Raw genomic sequence first — 19,735 nt, 5'->3', positions numbered from 1 at the left:
ACCAGACAAAGTTCCATGTTTTTATTTGGACCATGGACTACTCACTTATGGTAAAGCATTTATCAAAAGAGCACAAACATCCAAACAAAATGTGAAGTCTGTCTATTACATTGGATGTTTAGCCATAAAAAGAAACTGAAGAACAAGCCGGCGGCTCTGTGGATTAGTGGTTAGTGCTATCGCCTCAGTTCAGGACCAGAGATCGCTTCCCACCTGGTCCTTTCTGTGTGGACTTTGCATGTTCTCCCTGTGTTCCATTCAGGTGCTCCCACTTCTAAAGACATGCAACTTGAGTGAACTTGTGACTAATTTGACAGCAGGTGTGTGCGCACACATGTGAGAATGTGTTTGTCTCCATGCGACCCTGCGATATCCTGGCCGCGTGTCCAGGGTGTACAACGCCTCTCGCTCACCCAGTAACAGCTGGGACACACTCCATCAACCGAAATCCCACTTTGTAGCTACCTGTTGCCAAATTATCCTAGAGAGGGTCTGAGCAGTATATGTTGAGACAAGTTGGAGTATCGTGCAACCGCTTGGCCACTCAACGTTAAGCGGATTCTATCCCACGGGTTACGTATGACATAAGGACATTAAGTGCGCAAAGTGACTGGAACCCATAGAGATTACACGGAGAGCCTGGATTTTGGAAAGAAAGGTTGCATTAAGTCCACTGGAGTGGTCAGTGCAATCCTTAAGTGCCGCTGAAGTCATCCAAAAGGGGCAGTACTTCACAAAACAAATTCAATCTGACTGGACAATGATTCAGAGGCAGGGCCAAATGAAAAATGGTGTGGGAGCATGTGACCAAAAAAAAAAAAAAAAAAAAAAAAAATCTGCTCCTGTGTTTTCTCCCCTTCCATATCCCCCCGAATGGCGTGTCACAAGATTGCCTGTATGGATGAGCCACCACTGGTCATATGCCCAAAATGCCCTTTTCTGTGGCCCTTAAGGGTCAGGAAGGACAGGGATAATTTGGATTTTATCAGTTCCTGTCATCTTCGTGTAGCTAAAATATTACTCAAGTGCTTCTTGGCCCAACAGAGAAACAATCAAACCAAAATATCAGGTGTCGAGGACTGAATGTGTACACCAACCTGAGCTTACTGAGCTGAGCACAGGTGGAGCCAATGTGGCTGATCCACTGAGTTATAGGACTCAACACCTGAAAAGCACTTACACTCATCCGGGAGCAGATAATCACAAAGCTTCAGCTTCCCAGAATAAAACGCATAACCAGCAGGAACGAACACTTTGTGGCTCTTTCACGCTGACATAAGCAAATTCGGAGACATGACTAGTCAAAATGCCTTCAAGACCACAAGGTTTTAGACTTGGTGTTGCAAAAGAAGAAGAAAAAACCTAATCTGTAAGCATTATAGTTTCCTCTTTCAAATGAGTCTTTACTGGACACATTTTTCCCCCAATGGCAGCTCAGAAATATTTTCAACAATTTATTTCTATTTTCAGTATTTGTATCAAGAGGTTGAGATGTTTTTTTTCTAAAAACAATGACCCACACCTCATCATCAGGTTAATGTGTGAATCTACACTGAATGAATGAATCATTTCTTTTACAAGGGCAGTCTGCATCAGGGCTTTTTTTTTTTTCAGAAATCCGATAAAGGTAGTTCTGAGTACTGAAAAACTGAAATATGCATTTTCTTTTTAAATCTACTGACATTTTAAACAAAAAAAGGCCAATCAACATGTTCCATTATGTGCTGCAGCATTTAAAACATTTGATAACTGCAGGCAGGTGGACTTTGTACTCAGAGATGAGTGAATTACACAATAAACCCTGAACACAAGCAACATCAATTCAATGTTGACATAGCTGGGTGTCCAAACATGTTTGTCTGTCGGATGGGTATGGGGACATATATCGATATACTGATAGAAATTCATCACTGAAGGAATCTCTTACCCACTAGGAGTGTCATGGTACACAGGAGTCATGGTTCGCTTCACACATGTTTAGACATAACATTTTGTTATGAATTCAGTACAGTGGGTTAACAACAAAAACACGACAAAAGCAAATGTGTAAGGCTAGATTTCTTTAGTGAACGTTGATGCGTTTTCAATCACATATCCGGCAAGTGTGACGCCTCGGCACACAATTTTCATACAATTCATGATTCGCTCTCTACTGCTGCTATAGGCTACGGGCGGGTCAACTCACTCCTGTGTGCAAAGACCTTCATTTTCTTTCTCAGTCCACACGGTGTTTGGCTGGCTGCATCCATCGCCAACCAGCAACAACTGCTCAAGAGCTAAGCTAAGGCTTGCCGTTGCTTGCTGTCCAGTTGTATCTCACGTCATGTGAACTTTGCTCCCACTTTACGCTCATCAGTCACATTATGCTGCATGTACTATCATACTGTGAAATCTTGTGCGCACAAAATCTTGAGAAAGCCTTTGTGTATCAAGGTGAAACGAGGTACACAATGGTCATGTTTCAGTTCTAACTTTGGCCACTGGACAAAGACCACTAGACTAGATCTAAATCAGTTCTAAAAGTCCATGCAAGAAACTTTTTTGTTTTATATGCACTCAACAAAATATAAACGCAACACTTTTGGTTTTGCTCTCCTTTATTGTGGACAGTCTAAGGCACACCTGTGCACTAATCATGGTGTCTAATCAGCATCTTGATATGGCCCACCTGTGAGGTGGGATGGATTATCTCAGCAAAGGAGAAGTGCTCACTATCACAGATTTAGACTGGTTTGTGAACAATATTTGATGGAAATGGTGATATTGTGTATGTGGAAAAAGTTTTAGATCTCATACAAAATGGGAGCAAAACAAAAAGTGTTGCGTTTATATTTTTGTTGAGTGTATGTTTATTTGAAATGGGACAATGCATATTAATGAACATTGTTACATGTAAATATACCAGATTATAGCAGGATGCTAATTTCCATCCGTAGTCCCAGTAACAGAAACAGACCAAGACCACACAACATACCAAAATAAATTAATCATGACAGAAAAACAATTAAAACAGAATAAATTTTATATATATATATATATATATATATATATATATATATATATATATATATGTGGGTGGAGGAACCAAAAGAGTTCTATGATGGGTGTTGAGGTGCAAAAGTATTAAAGTGACAAGTGCTACATGCAAAGTGCTTCAGTGCCTGGTTGTAATTGCACATTACAGTACTATTGTATTGCACGTTGCCCAATACACTCATTTGCACATGCACAAGTGTAAATATTGCACAGGGTGTCATACACAAGTTTACTGTGTAAAGACTACTAAACCGTTTAATAAAATAAAATACACAAGGGCATTGTGCATGTATAACTGAAAAAACAAACAGTTGAATTGTTTTTTTAGGCTACAGATGATTGCATGTCTGATTTGCCAGTAACCAAGTTTTCAGTTGTCCTTTGAAAGTGGTGCTCTCCCTGATTGTGACTGGGAGGTTGTTCCAAGCTTGCCCACCTTTTATGGATAACACGTTCTGACCAAAGGTGGTCCTTCTATGAGTAATCTGACAGTCACCTCTTGTGTCAGATCTTGTACCCTCTGAGTCTTTTTATGTGTATGAATTCTTTAACAGGAGTTGGTGCTGGTCCATGTAAACATTTATATATGAAGCAGGCATATTTGAATACCTTCAGATTTTCAAAGTCTAGAAACGTATGCTTTTCCAGAACCTTACAGTTAGAAAGAGTTAGACTGTCTATCATAACTGCTCTATTATACAGCTGCTCTATGGATTTTAATACCAAGGTGCCTGCAAATGCCCAGTTAGTGAAACAGTAGTCAATGTGTGAGGAAAACCATGCAAAAGAGATACGTTTTGGCTGCATTAATTGTTAGAGAGGGACGTATATGTTTAAAATTTAGTAAATTAAAATTTACTGTGTTTTTGACTTTCTTTATATGTTTTTTTGGAGGACAAGTTTGAATCCAAGATAATTACAAGATATTTAAATTGGGATACCAGCACCAACTCCTCCCTGTCAAAAAACACGTTGGAGCTTCTAATGTCAGTGGGACGTTTACTAAACATCATACATACTATTTTGTTTTGTTTTTTTTGTATTCAACTGCAGGCAAGTGTCATTTAACCAGTGTTGTATATTGTGTAACACATCCTTGAGTTTTGAGGCGATGTCTTTCACAATATTTCCGTGAGTAAAAATGACCAGATCACATTGTTTTTTTGACCAGTGTTACAGGTTGCTCTAGGGTGGTCTGCTACCCTATGCCAAAAATACAGATGTGACTTTTTTTTTTTATTAAAAGGTGCTTCCTGACAAAACTGTTTATCTTGAGAAAATCTTACAACTACTGTAAAACAATACAACTATTCTAACCATTGCCGCACACGCGGTGGAAATTGCAATGGTTGAGCATATTAGTGCAAACTAGCAATAGTAATGTACCCGTTTACGAATTAAATACAAACTGAAACAACAATCCTTTCTCCTTTAACTGACCATAGAGGAGAGATTAAAAAAAAAAGTATTACATGTCACTGTCCACCTATGTGGTGAAAAGAAACATTCATGGGGAGGGGTGTTTGGTTCCGATTTTCTGTGCCCCTGGGAACTAACGTCAATGCCACTCAACAACTTGCAGCAGGTGTTGGCGCTGCTGTTCTTCCTTCATTAAGATTTGACTGTAATCCTGGATAAGTGCAACTCCTCGATGAGCAAAATCACTGACAGCAGCAATGTTATACAGGACCTGCTGTGACGACTGGAATGATGGGTCATCCTCCCACTCTGAAGGGTCCTTGATGAGAAACTCCATGTTGACGGTGAATGCCTCAAAAATGTGACCTGAGGCAGATGTAACAAAATCCAGAACTCAAAATGTCACTTACACGTTACAAAACACAGGGGCCGGGCAACAGTGGTTAATATTTTTTCAAATCTCATTAAATTTCACCCAATTTATTTTTGCCCCTAACGGAACCAAAAAATGAAGAAGCACTTTGATAAAGTTGAAGACTCCAGGGATAAAAGTGGTGAAAACAAAAAAGCTGAAACCCAAAATTACCCCCGCATGAATATTTTTGAATTCTAGAAGCTCTGAAATGCAATCTGGGGCTATTCCAGACAACAAATTACAGTGAGTGCAGCATCCATTGTGGTGAGAAAAAAAAAAAAAACCCAGCTTTCCTTATTCAAAATCACTCCAGCAGTATTCTGCCTTTACTAGGATGCAGCAGTTTTCTAGCTTGGCAGATAGTTCTAGAGGAAATCACTGAAGAAATTAACAAATCGAAAATATGGTTTGACTGATACAAACTGTCATCAAACTTAAATAAAACAAGACTAATGTGATTTGGAACTGCAGAACGAATGAGCAAGTACAAATACAGATAGATAGATGGGGTGTATACTGAAAGGGTTAATGAAAATAAATAGATGAGAAAATCAGTTGGAAACCACACAGCAAATGTATACAAACAATTTCAAGAAGCATTTCAGTGTTTAAAAAAAAAAAAAAAAAAAAAAAAAAAAAAGAAAAAAAAAAAAAAAAGCAAAACATGTTCTGGATCATAAATCATTCTGTATCCTACAATGTTCCATTGTCTTACCAGATTTCAATTACAGTGTAGAGATTTGGGGCAATAACTACGAGTTCAATAAAATCACTAACTACTCTTCGAAAAGGGTAATACGCGTCATTCACAATGTCGGCTATGAAGACCATACTCACTCACTCTTCTTAAAGTTAAAATGATTAAAATTAACAGACAGTAAAATTCCAAACAGTACAAATCTTATACAAAGCAAAAAATAACATTTAACCAAAAACATACAGAAATTGTTCAGGGATGGAGAGGAGGAATATCAATTAAGAGGGAAAAACAACTTTAAAATTAAAATCCGTACAAACAAGATTCTGCATTTCATTTTGTGGGGTGAGACTGTGGAATGATGTGGGTGAGGAGTTAAAGCAGTGTCCAAACATTCAACAGTTTAAAACAAAATTTGTTTTCACTACGGATGCACCGATCCACAATTTTTCCACTTCTGATCCGATACCTAAATTTGGATATCTGCCAATACCGGTACTTTTCCGATCTGATATCAGACCTCTATTTGCTTTAATATTATTATAATCATTACTGTTGATTTTATGAGGATTTTGTTAAAAAGGAGACCTGAAAGTTGAGCTACAACTTGTCAGATGTATCTAAGATCAAAGCCTAGATTTGATGTCTTGGTGAAAGAATTAAGTACTTCTATTTTTTATAGACTTTTAGAGCCTTATTTTTATAGACTTAAACAGAAAAGACAGCACCGTCTTCCTGCCTGTCTGTCTCTCTCCCTCCACTTCCTCTCTTTCGCTCACTCTCTCCCTCTGTCTCTCTTTTTCTTCCTCTCAAAAACAGTGGTTTTCGCGCTGTGCAAACTTTGAACTTTTTGGAAACACGAACCCTTTCAACTGTAAAATAACTATGTCATCATTGATGCTCATGTGCAGGATTTTAATCAAGACTTTTTCCCTTTCAATCAATCAATCAATCAATTTTTTTTTATATAGCGCCAAATCACAACAAACAGTTGCCCCAAGGCGCTTTATATTGTAAGGCAAGGCCATACAATAATTATGTAAAACCCCAACGGTCAAAACGACCCCCTGTGAGCAAGCACTTGGCTACAGTGGGAAGGAAAAACTCCCTTTTAACAGGAAGAAACCTCCAGCAGAACCAGGCTCAGGGAGGGGCAGTCTTCTGCTGGGACTGGTTGGGGCTGAGGGAGAGAACCAGGAAAAAGACATGCTGTGGAGGGGAGCAGAGATCGATCACTAATGATTAAATGCAGAGTGGTGCATACAGAGCAAAAAGAGAAAGAAACAGTGCATCATGGGAACCCCCCAGCAGTCTACGTCTATAGCAGCATAACTAAGGGATGGTTCAGGGTCACCTGATCCAGCCTTAACTATAAGCTTTAGCAAAAAGGAAAGTTTTAAGCCTAATCTTAAAAGTAGAGAGGGTGTCTGTCTCCCTGATCTGAATTGGGAGCTGGTTCCACAGGAGAGGAGCCTGAAAGCTGAAGGCTCTGCCTCCCATTCTACTCTTACAAACCCTAGGAACTACAAGTAAGCCTGCAGTCTGAGAGCAAAGCGCTCTATTGGGGTGATATGGTACTACAAGGTCCCTAAGATAAGATGGGACCTGATTATTCAAAACCTTATAAGTAAGAAGAAGAATTTTAAATTCTATTCTAGAATTAACAGGAAGCCAGTGAAGAGAGGCCAATATGGGTGAGATATGCTCTCTCCTTCTAGTCCCCGTCAGTACTCTAGCTGCAGCATTTTGAATTAACTGAAGGCTTTTTAGGGACAAAATCTCTGTTCGGCTTCTCCTCCTTGGCTGCACACTGAGCTGGCATTTTACAGCCTCGGGACAGTGAAGCGGCTAACTATTTAGCATGTGTTTTCAGCAACAATTCAGTTCTTTTTTCAGAAAAACCGTGCTCGTCAAACAGACAATTTGACCTGAGAGCCGAATAGAAATTTGTCACTAACCACAGCTAGAACAGTGCGGAAAAGAGCTCTCTCAAACACCTCGGCTACAGTAAACCTCCCCTCCTCCCACTCAGCAGTAAACAAGCAGAGAGCAAACAGCAGTTGAGAGGATTCACAATGGCTTTTCTGCGGTATTGGAAAATGCCGCAGGTTGGATCAGTATTTTATGATACGTAAATTATAATCAGTATCGGGTTCCTATACCGGTCCCATCCCTAGTTTTCACAGGATACAGGGATGAAGTGGGGGTGTAAGAGTCACTAGGTGTTCACAGGAAACCGTTATTTATTTCTATATTTATATTAATTGTTAGTTGATTTTATCTTTTGTTGTTTTGTTTTTTTAAATCAGATTCTTTTTGTCTCTATTTAAAACTGTATTGTAGCATTATAGTTTATCATTACTATTATTGTTGCTATTATTTTTAATACATAAATAAATTAAAAAATATTACAATTTGTAATACATTTGACTCTTATGACAACAAACACCGAGTCAGAAAACAAATGCACACAAATGTGCTGAGATGTGAACAGCTTAATGCTAACTTTAACACTGACAATGCCATAGACATGTTAACGCGTTAGTATCGCTCCCATTCTTAAGTTATAAAATACATCCATCAACTGTTTTAGAAGACCATAAAAGGTCATTTTAACATAAAAAAACTGAAATATTACTCACAAGCATATGCTCTTTAGGGTTTTAGCAAGGAAAAATCAAGATAAAGCAAAATAAAACAACAGCGAAAAGCTCAGCACTTAATGCTTCCTACTGAACAATACTGATCTACAAAATGACCCATGCAACTCGCAAAAAAGCGGAAATCTGCCACAAAGCGGACATTTTTCATCCTCGAATTTCTTTGTCAGGACTACCCTAAGGTTGCTCATACGTTGCACAGGCCTGAAGTTAGGCCCTGTGGTGTAGGATAGGGTAAGTATTGTACTTTTTGATGTACACTTGTTTATAGTCAATGGTTAAGCAGTTTAGGGGTTCAGCTTCTGACTCAACAACACTTCAACAAATCTGACATTCGGATCCACTGACCCTTTAGCTCACAGACAACCTGCTGTACTGAGAGAGCTGTAGTGTTCAGAAATGTGGAGTATTTTAAAATGAGGACAGGACACAGCAGGGGTGGTGGACAAGCGGTTCGTTTACTTGGTTTCAGTATGGAAAGTTTCTGGTTCAAGCCCCACCCCTGTCACATTTATCCAGCTAATGTGTTGAGTCAGAAAGGGTATCCGGTGTAAAACTTGTGCCAAATTAACATGTAGTTCCACCTTGGATCTGCTGTGACGACCCCAAGTGAAAAAATGAGGGAGCAGCCGAAGAGACTTAGTTAAGCCCCTTTCACACAGGGGCCAACGTAGAGTTGTGTATTGCAGTTATGCAGCTCTACACTGAGTTTATGCAGCTCTACACTGAGTTTCTGCTCCCCTACACGGCAGTATGCTGAGGGTACGTGAGGCAGACGCAAAAAATTTACCATGTTAAATTTTTTTTCTGCGTAGAGCACTGGACGCAGAAAGTACGCAGTTTTTAAAATCAAGTCTACACAACACTGTGCAACTATACACATCCAAAAACTGAGTGCATGCATCCAGAGTGAATCAGCTGGAGGGGAAGAGGGGTAGCATGTGTGAGGCTGCATGATCCACATAGCCCACAGCACCTGTGCTTGCTTACAACAGGCGATCAAACTGACACGTGAGTGTGCGGTGAAATGATCCAAACAGCCCGCAGCACCTGCTTACAACAGGTTGACTGAACTGGAGCACGTGTGCGTAATAAAATAATTACTTAGCTGCATGTGTTCAGAAAACGGCTGAGTGAGCTGTTTACATGCACTTCAGTCATCCGATAATCAGAAAACATGGTTTAGATTCTTTTAATTCAAAAATTGCATTTGTTTTGAAATCCAGAAAACAGAATAAAAGAGCAGAGAGAGAGACCGTTCGCTCACTCGCTCTCTGTAGAATGCTGAAACAAGAAACAGGATGTTTAAGTAGAATTTTGAGTTTAAATGGCAATATTTTCTGCTTTTTTTGGGGGGTGGAGGGGGTGCACAGTGGACTCTGAACTTTGTGATCTGTTGCTATGAGCCATGACGAGGCAGCAGTGTGTCACCCTGTATGTCTGGAACATGAGTGATGTTTTCTTTTCATGTACCATTTTGAGAATGGAGCGCATTTCCAAGCAGAAAAATAGTGGCGAGGGCTACATAGAAGGCAGTAAACAACCATATGCAACTATAAGCAAGACTAGGAACACAACCAAACCCCATCATACACCAGCCACAGGGACTACACCAAATCTATTCCAAATCTGCGCAATTTTCTAGCATAATCCATTCCAATCACAACTGTATGCAAGCCCAGTGTGAAAGGGGCTTTACTGGACATGACATCCAAAATGATACTCACAAATGCAGAGTAGGGTTCTCCAGTCTCTGTAATTCCTCCTGCCATGACTGAAAATTCTGTTCTTCACCAGAAAGCCAAAATGAGCAGGTAGCAGCAGGGAACCCAAAATCTTTAGGACAGATGAGAATGTTAATCAGTTTTGAAGGTTTCATGGAAAATCATTTGACTGGACACACACGCTCATATATCCTCAAGTTTGGCATCCTTTTTCAAATCAGACAAATCAACCATAAAAAGCACCTGTGTAACTCATTACACTTAACAAAAAGAAACACAAACTTCACAACTACAAAAGTAAATAAAATACAAAAAACACAACAGGCACCACATCAAACAACAATTTAACATTTAGTGCATAGATTCCCATTAAGAATTTTTTTTTTTTAAATAGAGAAAAAATGTTTCAGATAACAAATCAAACGTTTCCCAAAATTAAAGGTTTTTGTAGCTTTTCTATTTTGAAAGCTTTTAAGAATGTTAATCTATAATTAAGTGAGAATTTAAAAGCGGGTTTCCTGTAAAATTTGGGATTTATGCAATTACAACATCAACAGCTGGAGTCCAGCTAGCACGTTTATTCACTTCCCCGGCTAAAACTGTTAGCAGAGCTTCGCATAGTAGACACAGTTTCAGAGTTATGACTTGAAATTACAAATATCGTAAATGTTTTGTTAAGGTAACACAGCAGATCGGTGATGTCGTTGCAAACTACGCCCGGTTTAAAAGACAGGTAAACACTGCTCATCGTCTTGCTAGTTTAGCTTCCAGGCTAGCTGACACTCCGAGCTGTCACTCAAACCCACTAGAGCTCAATGATAAAATGCAGACCTGAATCTCTTAACGTATCGTATCCGTGTTGTCATCCAAGCGCAAAAGAGTCAACTGCGACTCAAAAAAGAAAAACTTATCTGGGGGTTTCTTAAAGCGCTCGGCAGACCTGCCATGCATCGGCATGATCAGCTTTTCCTCTGGCTGACATTTTCAAAGTAAAAGTGTTTTTGACTTGCATGAGTTGAGATTGTTGGTTTCGTATTGGTTTTTTATGGTGGTCTTTTATTTTGAAAGAAGCATCGGTTTATGTTGCTTACTACATCACCTGACTTTTTTATTCATCTTTATTTCAAGAAGAAGGTGGTGGCAAAGTGGTTAGTTTGGTTTCAGTGCGGAAGGTTCAAACCCCACCCCTGCCACATTTCTACATATAATGTGGTGTTGCGTCAGGAAGGGCATCCGGTATAAAACTTGCGCCAAATCAACATGCAGATCCACCATCTGCTGTGGCGATCCCAAGTGAAAAACAAGGGAGCAACCGAAGGGACTTATTTTTTTTATTTCAAGAAGAAATAACAAAGTACACATATCCCTCAATGAAAAGCAACCTGAGACCAAACAGACTAGTCAAAAGGAACAGTGTAGTATAGTATAAACAAACAAATAACAATAATAATAATAATAATTCACAATTTAATTTATTTATTAGTTTGAAATAATTACACAAAGTACATAAAAAGCACATATGCATGTGACTAAGGGCCACAGGTCCTAAAACCATTAAAGTGAAAATTTGTACACAATACGTAAAAGCAAATATTGTACTTAATATTGCTAACACACACACACACACACACACACACACACACACACACACACACACACACTAGGACAAAATCATAAAGTCAGACATAAAACCATAAAATCAATAACCAAAAAAAAGACACTTTCTTAAAACATTTGACATTCTTCCATGGGCACACTGCTGTTTTACTGAAGAACTATTTTGTAATATTCTAATGGCATCTGGATACTTCTAACATTTGAGAGTGACCTCTAATGGCCCCTTCACACATAGCACGATTGAGGCTGAATGGTGCATGAAGGAGGATTCGAATGGCACTCGTGAAAAATCGGAGCCACCCTGAATGCCTTCGTACAGCAGTCGCCACATCCCTTTGGGCACAGCACATGCACTCTACATTCATGTGTAGCTCGTGTCAGGAACCCATTCGAATGGCGGGCAAGATGAGGTTGCACTGCCATCTGATCATACTTGCAACATTCACACGTCGAATGCAGGTCGGACCAGTGGCGGTTATACACTGAATTACTCTCCGGGCGAGATTCTCTCCGAGAACTCCCCCCTCCCCCCCCCCCCCCCCCCACAAAAAAAATTTGCACAAACAGCCATTCTTTCTTATTTTATTATTATTTTAAATATTTTAGAAGTGCCCCTGAAATTGCAATTGAAATTGACATCAAAAGACTGTAGGCTACAATATAACTCTTATACAAAACATCCATGAACTGCAAATTTGAATAAATATGCCCTCACATGCTAAATGTTCATCATTAGATGCTAAATTAATCTGTCTTTTAGGGAGGAACGATTAGCAAATTTATTACGGTGCATATTTGTCTCAACATTTAGCTAAATATTTAGCTTGATGTTTGTAAAACCACCTAAAACAGTTCTGCATTTTTAAAGGTTTAAAGTGGTCTCACCATTTTTTATTACTTATTTATATCTGTTGTCAACCATCAGTCATATTGACTGTGGTGTAGCACCAAAAAGATCATCTTGTTTGACTGTGTGGATCAATCTTAGATTTCCATCCTCTGTGACATTTCTGACATATGAAGACAGACGTCTGTTGTACGTAGATGACAGTGACTCTGTAGTGCTGACTTTCCTTCTGGTCTTGGTTTCAGCGTTACAGTTTCTGATGACAGTCCGTCCATATCTGAGTCCTTGTGATATTTGTTCCTGAATCTTTTTTGTTTTGTTTTTTCCTGTTTCTAAGTGATCGTTATCTGATCTCACACCAGTCATATCACCAGTGATGACACAGAAAGCAGAATGAAATCAGAACTGAATCTGATCTCTGAGCACAAACGCAAAGGAAGGTAACAAGAGCAACACATACATTAAACATGACATGTTCAGATGGCTCATAAAGCAGTAAGGAACTTAAATCTCACATCAAATAATTTGATTTGGCACATTCACATTCTGCTATATTCACTTAATCTAGTTTGGTAAACCGGCCCAACATATCTCAGTTGTTTAATATTAAACAGAATATACTGTAAAATAAAATACAGTTAATTGTAGATTTTGTTAAATTAGCTATATATTTTGTTAAACAACCAGGTTATGTGGTGAGGGTTAACAAAAAATTAGATCACACAGGCACACCAAACAAGGTCAGATTCAAGTCACTTCAGCTCGTAATGTGAACGCATCTCAATTTCTAAACCCTCGATAAGCAGGTTCTCCATCTGCAAATGTTTTTTCCATGAGTGGGCAGATTGTCCTCTCTGGTGAAATTCAAACCGTTCTTACACTCTGCCTGTTTGCTTTCAAATACCTGTTCTGGGTGCAGAGTTCTGGTTCTCTGCTGCGTCCTAAGTGGACTTTGACACAGGACAGCAGGATTCTGCTGGGCGGAACAGCGGAGAAGCGGGAGCACTGCAGGCTGATCCGTCTGGAGTCAAAGCGGACGGAGCAGAATGCCTGTCCCAGGGGACAACCACAGAAAAGAACTGCCGAACCTTTTACACTGGTTCTGTTCTGTGCAGCTCAGCATGCAAGGGCGCCTTCAGCTGCAGGGAGGGGGTGCCAATTTGATAAAAAAAAATTATAAAAATGCACCCCAGGCACCTGCCCGCTTCACCCGCATCAAAAAACGCTTCTGGGTCAGACATATCATGCTGCGGCCGAGGGGCTGCATGAAATCATCAGCCACGTTGAACCCTGGCCAAATGCTGTGATCGAGGCAGCCTTCATACCAGCAGCCAAATGGTGGTGAATGGCGTGCAAGTACTCATTCGACCCACTCTCGGCCAGAGTCCAGGTGCCACCCATGAACATCCAACAGCACTTGCAGGGCACTTAGAAAATGCTTGGCCATTTGCGCTGCCAGCACGAAAGTAGAGAGCAGACAACCACTTTCAAGCTGCAGTTCAGGTGTTCGAAAGCTCAAAGGGTGGTCAGTATGTTGTGTCCACCCCCAAGCAACACAAATAGTGTGCGAGTGTGTCACACACACACACACCCACCCCCCCCCCCACCCCCACCCCACACACACACACACACACCCACCATGATCCAACATTGTCAAGGTGCAGCTGAGGTGGTGAGGGCTCAAACGGTGGCCACAGTGTGATTGCTGTTCCGCTGTCCAGCACAGGACAATCGCTGTCCAGCACAGCGTGCACATCTGGACAGCTATCATGTCTATGCTGGAACAGCTGACCACTGTGTCATTGCAATTCACAGCTGGACATCACATATCGTGCCATGAAGAACATCACAAATCAACACGCCACCATGATGCACAGGTGTGGGCAGGGTCTCACAACATGGTGAAAATTACAAACAAACCAGATCACCTTTGGATCGCCCCCAGCCACCTCTCAGTGTGCACGGTGCTGACAATGCAGCCAGGCTAGGCCATATCCTTGTGATCAGCCAGCTGGCCAAAATGCGGCAGGAAAATGCAGAATGCACCTCCAATGCTGTACGTGCCATCCGACGTCTGGGTGGAAGGCAAGTTGGTGGCCATGTCAGGAGGAGCGATTATTTATTTTACTTTATTTTATTTTTACCCTATTTATTACTTTCATTCCATTATATTATTTATGTTTGTGTTAGTTGTTTATGTATTTAATCATTGTTTTATTTTAGTTATGAATGTCATAGTCTGCCTTTGTCTTTCCTCTTGTGTGTAGTTTGTTTTCCCTCCAGGTGGCACGCTGCAGAGCTGAGGAACACTTGCAGCTTATCATCTCCTTACACCTGACGCACTTGAGCTCCTGATCAAAAGCCGGCTACTTCAACCCCGGCTCTAAGCTCAGTCTTTGCCAGAGTCTTTGGTGACCCTGACCCACAAGAGTCTTCCGTGACTCTCCGTGATACTCCATGAGCCTTCCATAAGAAATCCTTGACCCTGTCTATGATGACGCTTCCATGCATTCTGACATCTGAGCTTCCTGCAGCTCATCTCAAGGTAACCTGGCCACCTCTAATTCCTGTATTAGAGCTCATTGATCTTTTGGTGTTTCCAGACGCTTTCCTGCGCAGCTTCCATGCTGCATGCTCCTGGCTCCCATGCTACCTTCTGCACAACGTCACTTTGGAACTCATCTGCTCTCAGCCTCAGGGCGCATAGCTCTGACACGTTCAGCTAAGTTCCTGCATGTCTGTGAGATACTGTTGTCACGCTGCTCCTGTTTGTGACTGTGCATGACCAAGAACTATTTCCAAGAAATGTATTCAAGAACTGTTACCAAGAACTAGTACTAAGAACTGTTTCCAAGAACTACTACCAAGAACTGTTTCCAAGAACTGTATGTGTCATGCTTTGGCCCTGGACCTGCTCAGAATAAGGTTTTGTCCCACAGTCGTCGTCCGTTTCCCTGTCTTGGTCCTTCTGTTAGGCTCTGAGTGTCTATTTTCTGCTTCTTACACTTTAGTCTTGGTTTTGTGATTTGTTACACTTCAGCCACATTAGGTTTGCTTCTAGTTTAGTCTCTGTTTCTTATTTAGTCATTCTGTGTTATCAAGTTATGTTTTGAGAATTATGTCATACGTCAGCCACTTATTGAGTTCCGTTCTAGTTTAGTCTTTGTCTTTTATTTTCTGGTTATTCAGTCACTCTGTTTTGAGCACATTAGTCCCTCAAGTTTTTCTGTACACTCCTGCCACATGTTGAGTTCTCATCTAGTTTAGATCCAGCCTTTAATTTTCTGTTCTGTTTCTGCCTTTTCATTTGTTTATTCTTTCTCACATTTGTATTCTAGGTATCATTATTTCCTTGTTGTTTCGCGTTTGTTGTCACTCACTTTCCCCGCTTGCTCTGACACGCCCACCTGTCACTCAACTGTCTCATCCAGCCACGCCTTCTTCCCTGCACCTGCTTCTCATCACGCCCTGATTAACCTCTGTATTTAAGTCCATGCTTTCCTGTTTCACTGCTAGTTCGTTGTGCATATTGCCTCGTTCCAAGCCTCTCGATCTGCCACAGTCTGTTTCCTTGTCGTGTATGACCTTCGCCTGTCTTGACTTGCCTTTTGCCTGAGCCAGTTAACCTGTTTCTCCATGCCTGAACCCAGCCTGTTTTTGACTCTGTTTTTTGCCACCTTCTATGTACCTGTTTGCCCGTGCTGGAACTCCGCTTGTTTACTGACCATGCCTCTGCCTGACGACCGTCTGTACCGCCGCCTGTCTGATTGTCTACCTGTGCACCGACCAAGCCTGTTTCTGATTAAACCGTTATCCTCCATCTGAGTTATGAGTCTGCATTGGTGTCCACCTGCCTGCCACGCCACATCACCACAGATCCTGACAGTATGAGCTTTGATACAGAACTACTAAAAACTTTCCAAGTCATTCCTAAAGTCAAGTCCAGTTTAATTGGAACTGCGTCACAAGATGCGCAGCAGCTGACCTCTGATGACAATTCATGAACTGTGAACATTCCTGCTTTAAGCCGACAGTGAAATGTGTTGAGGGCTTCCAGTGTTGTTGAGTGCAATCACTCCCTCTGTTCTACTCCGTCCTCCTAGTTCCTCATCCTTGGCTCCCTGCGTCCCACCTGGCCCTGGTTCCAGCTCCATATACTCCAGGACTCCAGCTTGTTCTCAGACTCCCAAGTCTGTCCCTGTGTGCACTGTGGCTCACCGAACCTCCACCACTATGTGTGGGCCCAGTCTCAGCTCCGGCAGGCTTCCTCCAGCTCACCACCTCATTTATTTATTATTGTAAATAAATCTCTTTTCGTGTCACAACAACCTGTTCTGGTTCTTGCTCCCTAGCATTTGAGTCCATCACCTATAACGGTTCGGTCCCTGTCCCAGACGTTTAACCACAACAATGTATTTGTTATGTAAATATGTATTATTTTATTGTATTTATTTTATTTATTTTTTCTCCCTCTCTCTGTTCTGTTTGATTTAATTTATACATTTAACACTGTGCCCGCTGAGAGTGAGTCACTTGGTTGGAGCACGAAGAGCAAAGTGATCACAATGAATGAGTTCAACACCTTTCCCCTTATTGGTGTGTATGTTTATTTATTTTTCCACTCTTTCTTTCTGTCATGTGGACTATAACTTACGTGGTGGAACTGACATTAGCCTGGCCGGCTGTGTGATCACAAAGATCACATGGATAATTTCAGATGGCCCAGCCTTGCTGCATGGTCAGCACCATGCGCTGAGACGTGGCTGGGGGTGATCCAAAGGTGATCTTGTTTGTTTTTGTCAAACAAGATCTTGTCATGAGAGCCTGCCCACACATGTGCATTGTGGTGGGATGTTGAACACATATGGTGCCATGAAGCATGAAGAACATCACCTCTCAACATGCCACCGCAACATGTTAAAATTTAAAATGTATGTCACCTTTGCAAAGCATTCAGCTGCCCCTCAGTGTGCACTGCAGACACCATCAGACAGGCTGCCCCAGGTGAAAATATCCATCTGATCATGTGAACACCCAGCTGGTGATCCAAATATCACATCCACCACGTGAGTTACAGTCCACATGACGCTGTGTCCTTCGGCGTGGCGCACACTGGACAGCTGGATGGACGGATCCGGCTGATTTGTTCATGATATGAGCGCATCAATTCATTCATGACACTTAATTCCTTGTTTACGTCCATGGGCATTGTTCATGAACATGAAGGAACAGAAGGACAATAATTATTGTATTGTCTGCTCTATATAACAGGCATTAAATATTTTAACGGACATTTGTTTCATCATTTCCAACAAAGACCGTCAAGTCATCAGGCAACAATTGCACATCTTTAGCAGTAACACGATTTTCTTACATTTAAACAGTACATTCATTGTTCTTATAATAAACAGCTAACTCATCATCTGCAGAAGAATGGTCTATTTGAAGAGTTTCAGTCAGTTTCAGTCAGTTCAGTCTGTACTATGAATTCATCATAGTACAGAAACAGCATTAGTATATGGCCTCAGACAGTGGACTCATCTCTGTGCTCGTCCTGTTAGACTTCAGTGCTGCTTTTGATACTGTTGACCATAAAATTTTATTACAGAGATTAGAGCATGTCATAGGTATTAAAGGCACTGCGCTGCGGTGGTTTGAATCATATTTATGTAATAGATTACAATTTGTTCATGTAAATGGGGAGTCTTCATCACAGACTAAGGTTAATTATGGAGTTCCACAAGGTTCTGTGCTAGGACCAATTTTATTCACTTTATACATGCTTCCCTTAGGCAGTATTATTAGAAAGCATTGCTTAAATTTTCATTGTTACGCAGATGATACCCAGCTTTATCTATCCATGAAGCCAGAGGACACACACCAATTAGTTAACTGCAGGAATGTCTTACAGACATAAAGACATGGATGACCTCTAATTTCCTGCTTTTAAATTCAGATAAATCTGAAGTTATTGTACTTGGCCCCACAAATCTTAGAAACATGGTGTCTAACCAGATCCTTACACTGGATGGCATTACCCTGACCTCTAGTAATACTGTGAGAAATCTTGGAGTCATTTTTGATCAGGTTATGTCCTTCAATGCGCATATTAAGCAAATATGTAGGACTGCTTTTTTTACATTTCCGCAATATCTCTAAAATTAGAAAGGTCTTGTCTCAGAGTGATGCTGAAAAACTAATTCATGCCTTTATTTCCTCTAGGCTGGACTACTGTAATTCATTATTATCAGGTTGTCCTAAAAGTTCCCTGAAAAGGCTTCAGTTAATTCAAAATGCTGTGTTGTGAAAGTGTAGTAACACGGACCCACAACAGGGGGCGTAAATGAACGGACAATAGATGAGCCAAAAAAATAATTTAATGTTGTGAATGTGCACAACGGGATACAGACAATTGCAGATTTAGAATCAAGTCAAAGATACAAAGGTGACGTGTGGGCAGGCTCGAGGATAGAAGACGTCTGTCAATCAATCAATCAATCAACTTTTTTCTTATATAGCGCCAAATCACAACAAACAGTTGCCCCAAGGTGCTCCATATTGCAAGGCAAGGCCATACAATAATTATGAAAAACCCCAACGGTCAAAACAACCCCCTATGAGCAAGCACTTGGCAACAGTGGGAAGGAAAAACTCCCCTTTAACAGGAAGAAACCTCCAGCAGAACCAGGCTCAGGGAGGGGCAGTCTTCTGCTGAGACTGGTTGGGGCTGAGGGAAAAAACCAGGAAAAAGACATGCCGTGAAGGGGGGCAGAGATCGATCACTAATGATCAAATGCAGAGTGATGCATACGGAGCAAAAAGAGAAAGAAACAGTGCATCATGGGAACCCCCCCACAATCTACGTCTAAAGCAGCATAACCAAGGGATGGTCCAGGGTCACCCGATCCAGCCCTAACTATAAGCCTTAGCGAAAAGGAAAGTTTTAAGCCTAATCTTAAAAGTAGAGAGGGTATCTGTCTCCCTGATCTGAATTGGGAGCTGGTTCCACAGGAGAGGAGCCTGAAAGCTGAAGGCTCTGCCTCCCATTCTACTCTTACAAACCCTAGGAACTACAAGTAAGCCCGCAGTCTGAGAACGAAGCGCTCTAATGGGGTAATATGGTACTACGAGGTCCCTAAGATAAGATGGGACCTGATTATTCAAAACCTTATAAGTAAGAAGAAGAATTTTAAATTCTATTCTAGAATTAACAGGAAGCCAATGAAGAGAGGCCAACACGGGTGAGATATGCTCTCTCCTGCTAGTCCCCGTCAGTACTCTAGCTGCAGCATTCTGAACCAACTGAAGGCTTTTAGGGAA

At 41.0% G+C, this 19,735-nt stretch overlaps 1 protein-coding gene across 2 annotated transcripts in view; it reads right to left on the bottom strand.

The window, feature by feature from the left end:
* tmem104 (transmembrane protein 104) overlaps positions 1 to 10,939 on the bottom strand; it is a 126,120-nt gene extending 115,181 nt beyond the window's left edge. The window contains exons 1-2 of one of the 2 annotated variants that reach the window (XM_034190527.1): positions 10,700 to 10,939; positions 9,955 to 10,063 (exon numbers count right to left, since the gene is read on the bottom strand). In XM_034190527.1, coding sequence (XP_034046418.1) covers positions 9,955 to 9,999 — 45 coding nt within the window. In that variant the 5' untranslated portion in view covers positions 10,000 to 10,063; positions 10,700 to 10,939. The remainder of the gene's footprint in view (positions 1 to 9,954; positions 10,064 to 10,699) is intronic. The other variant, XM_034190526.1, reaches the window with a different exon arrangement.
* Positions 10,940 to 19,735: the final 8,796 nt, after the last annotated feature.

This window comes from Thalassophryne amazonica, chromosome 16, assembly GCF_902500255.1.
Source record: "Thalassophryne amazonica chromosome 16, fThaAma1.1, whole genome shotgun sequence".
NCBI lineage: Eukaryota > Metazoa > Chordata > Actinopteri > Batrachoidiformes > Batrachoididae > Thalassophryne > Thalassophryne amazonica.
This window is presented reverse-complemented; position numbering and strand designations above follow the sequence as displayed.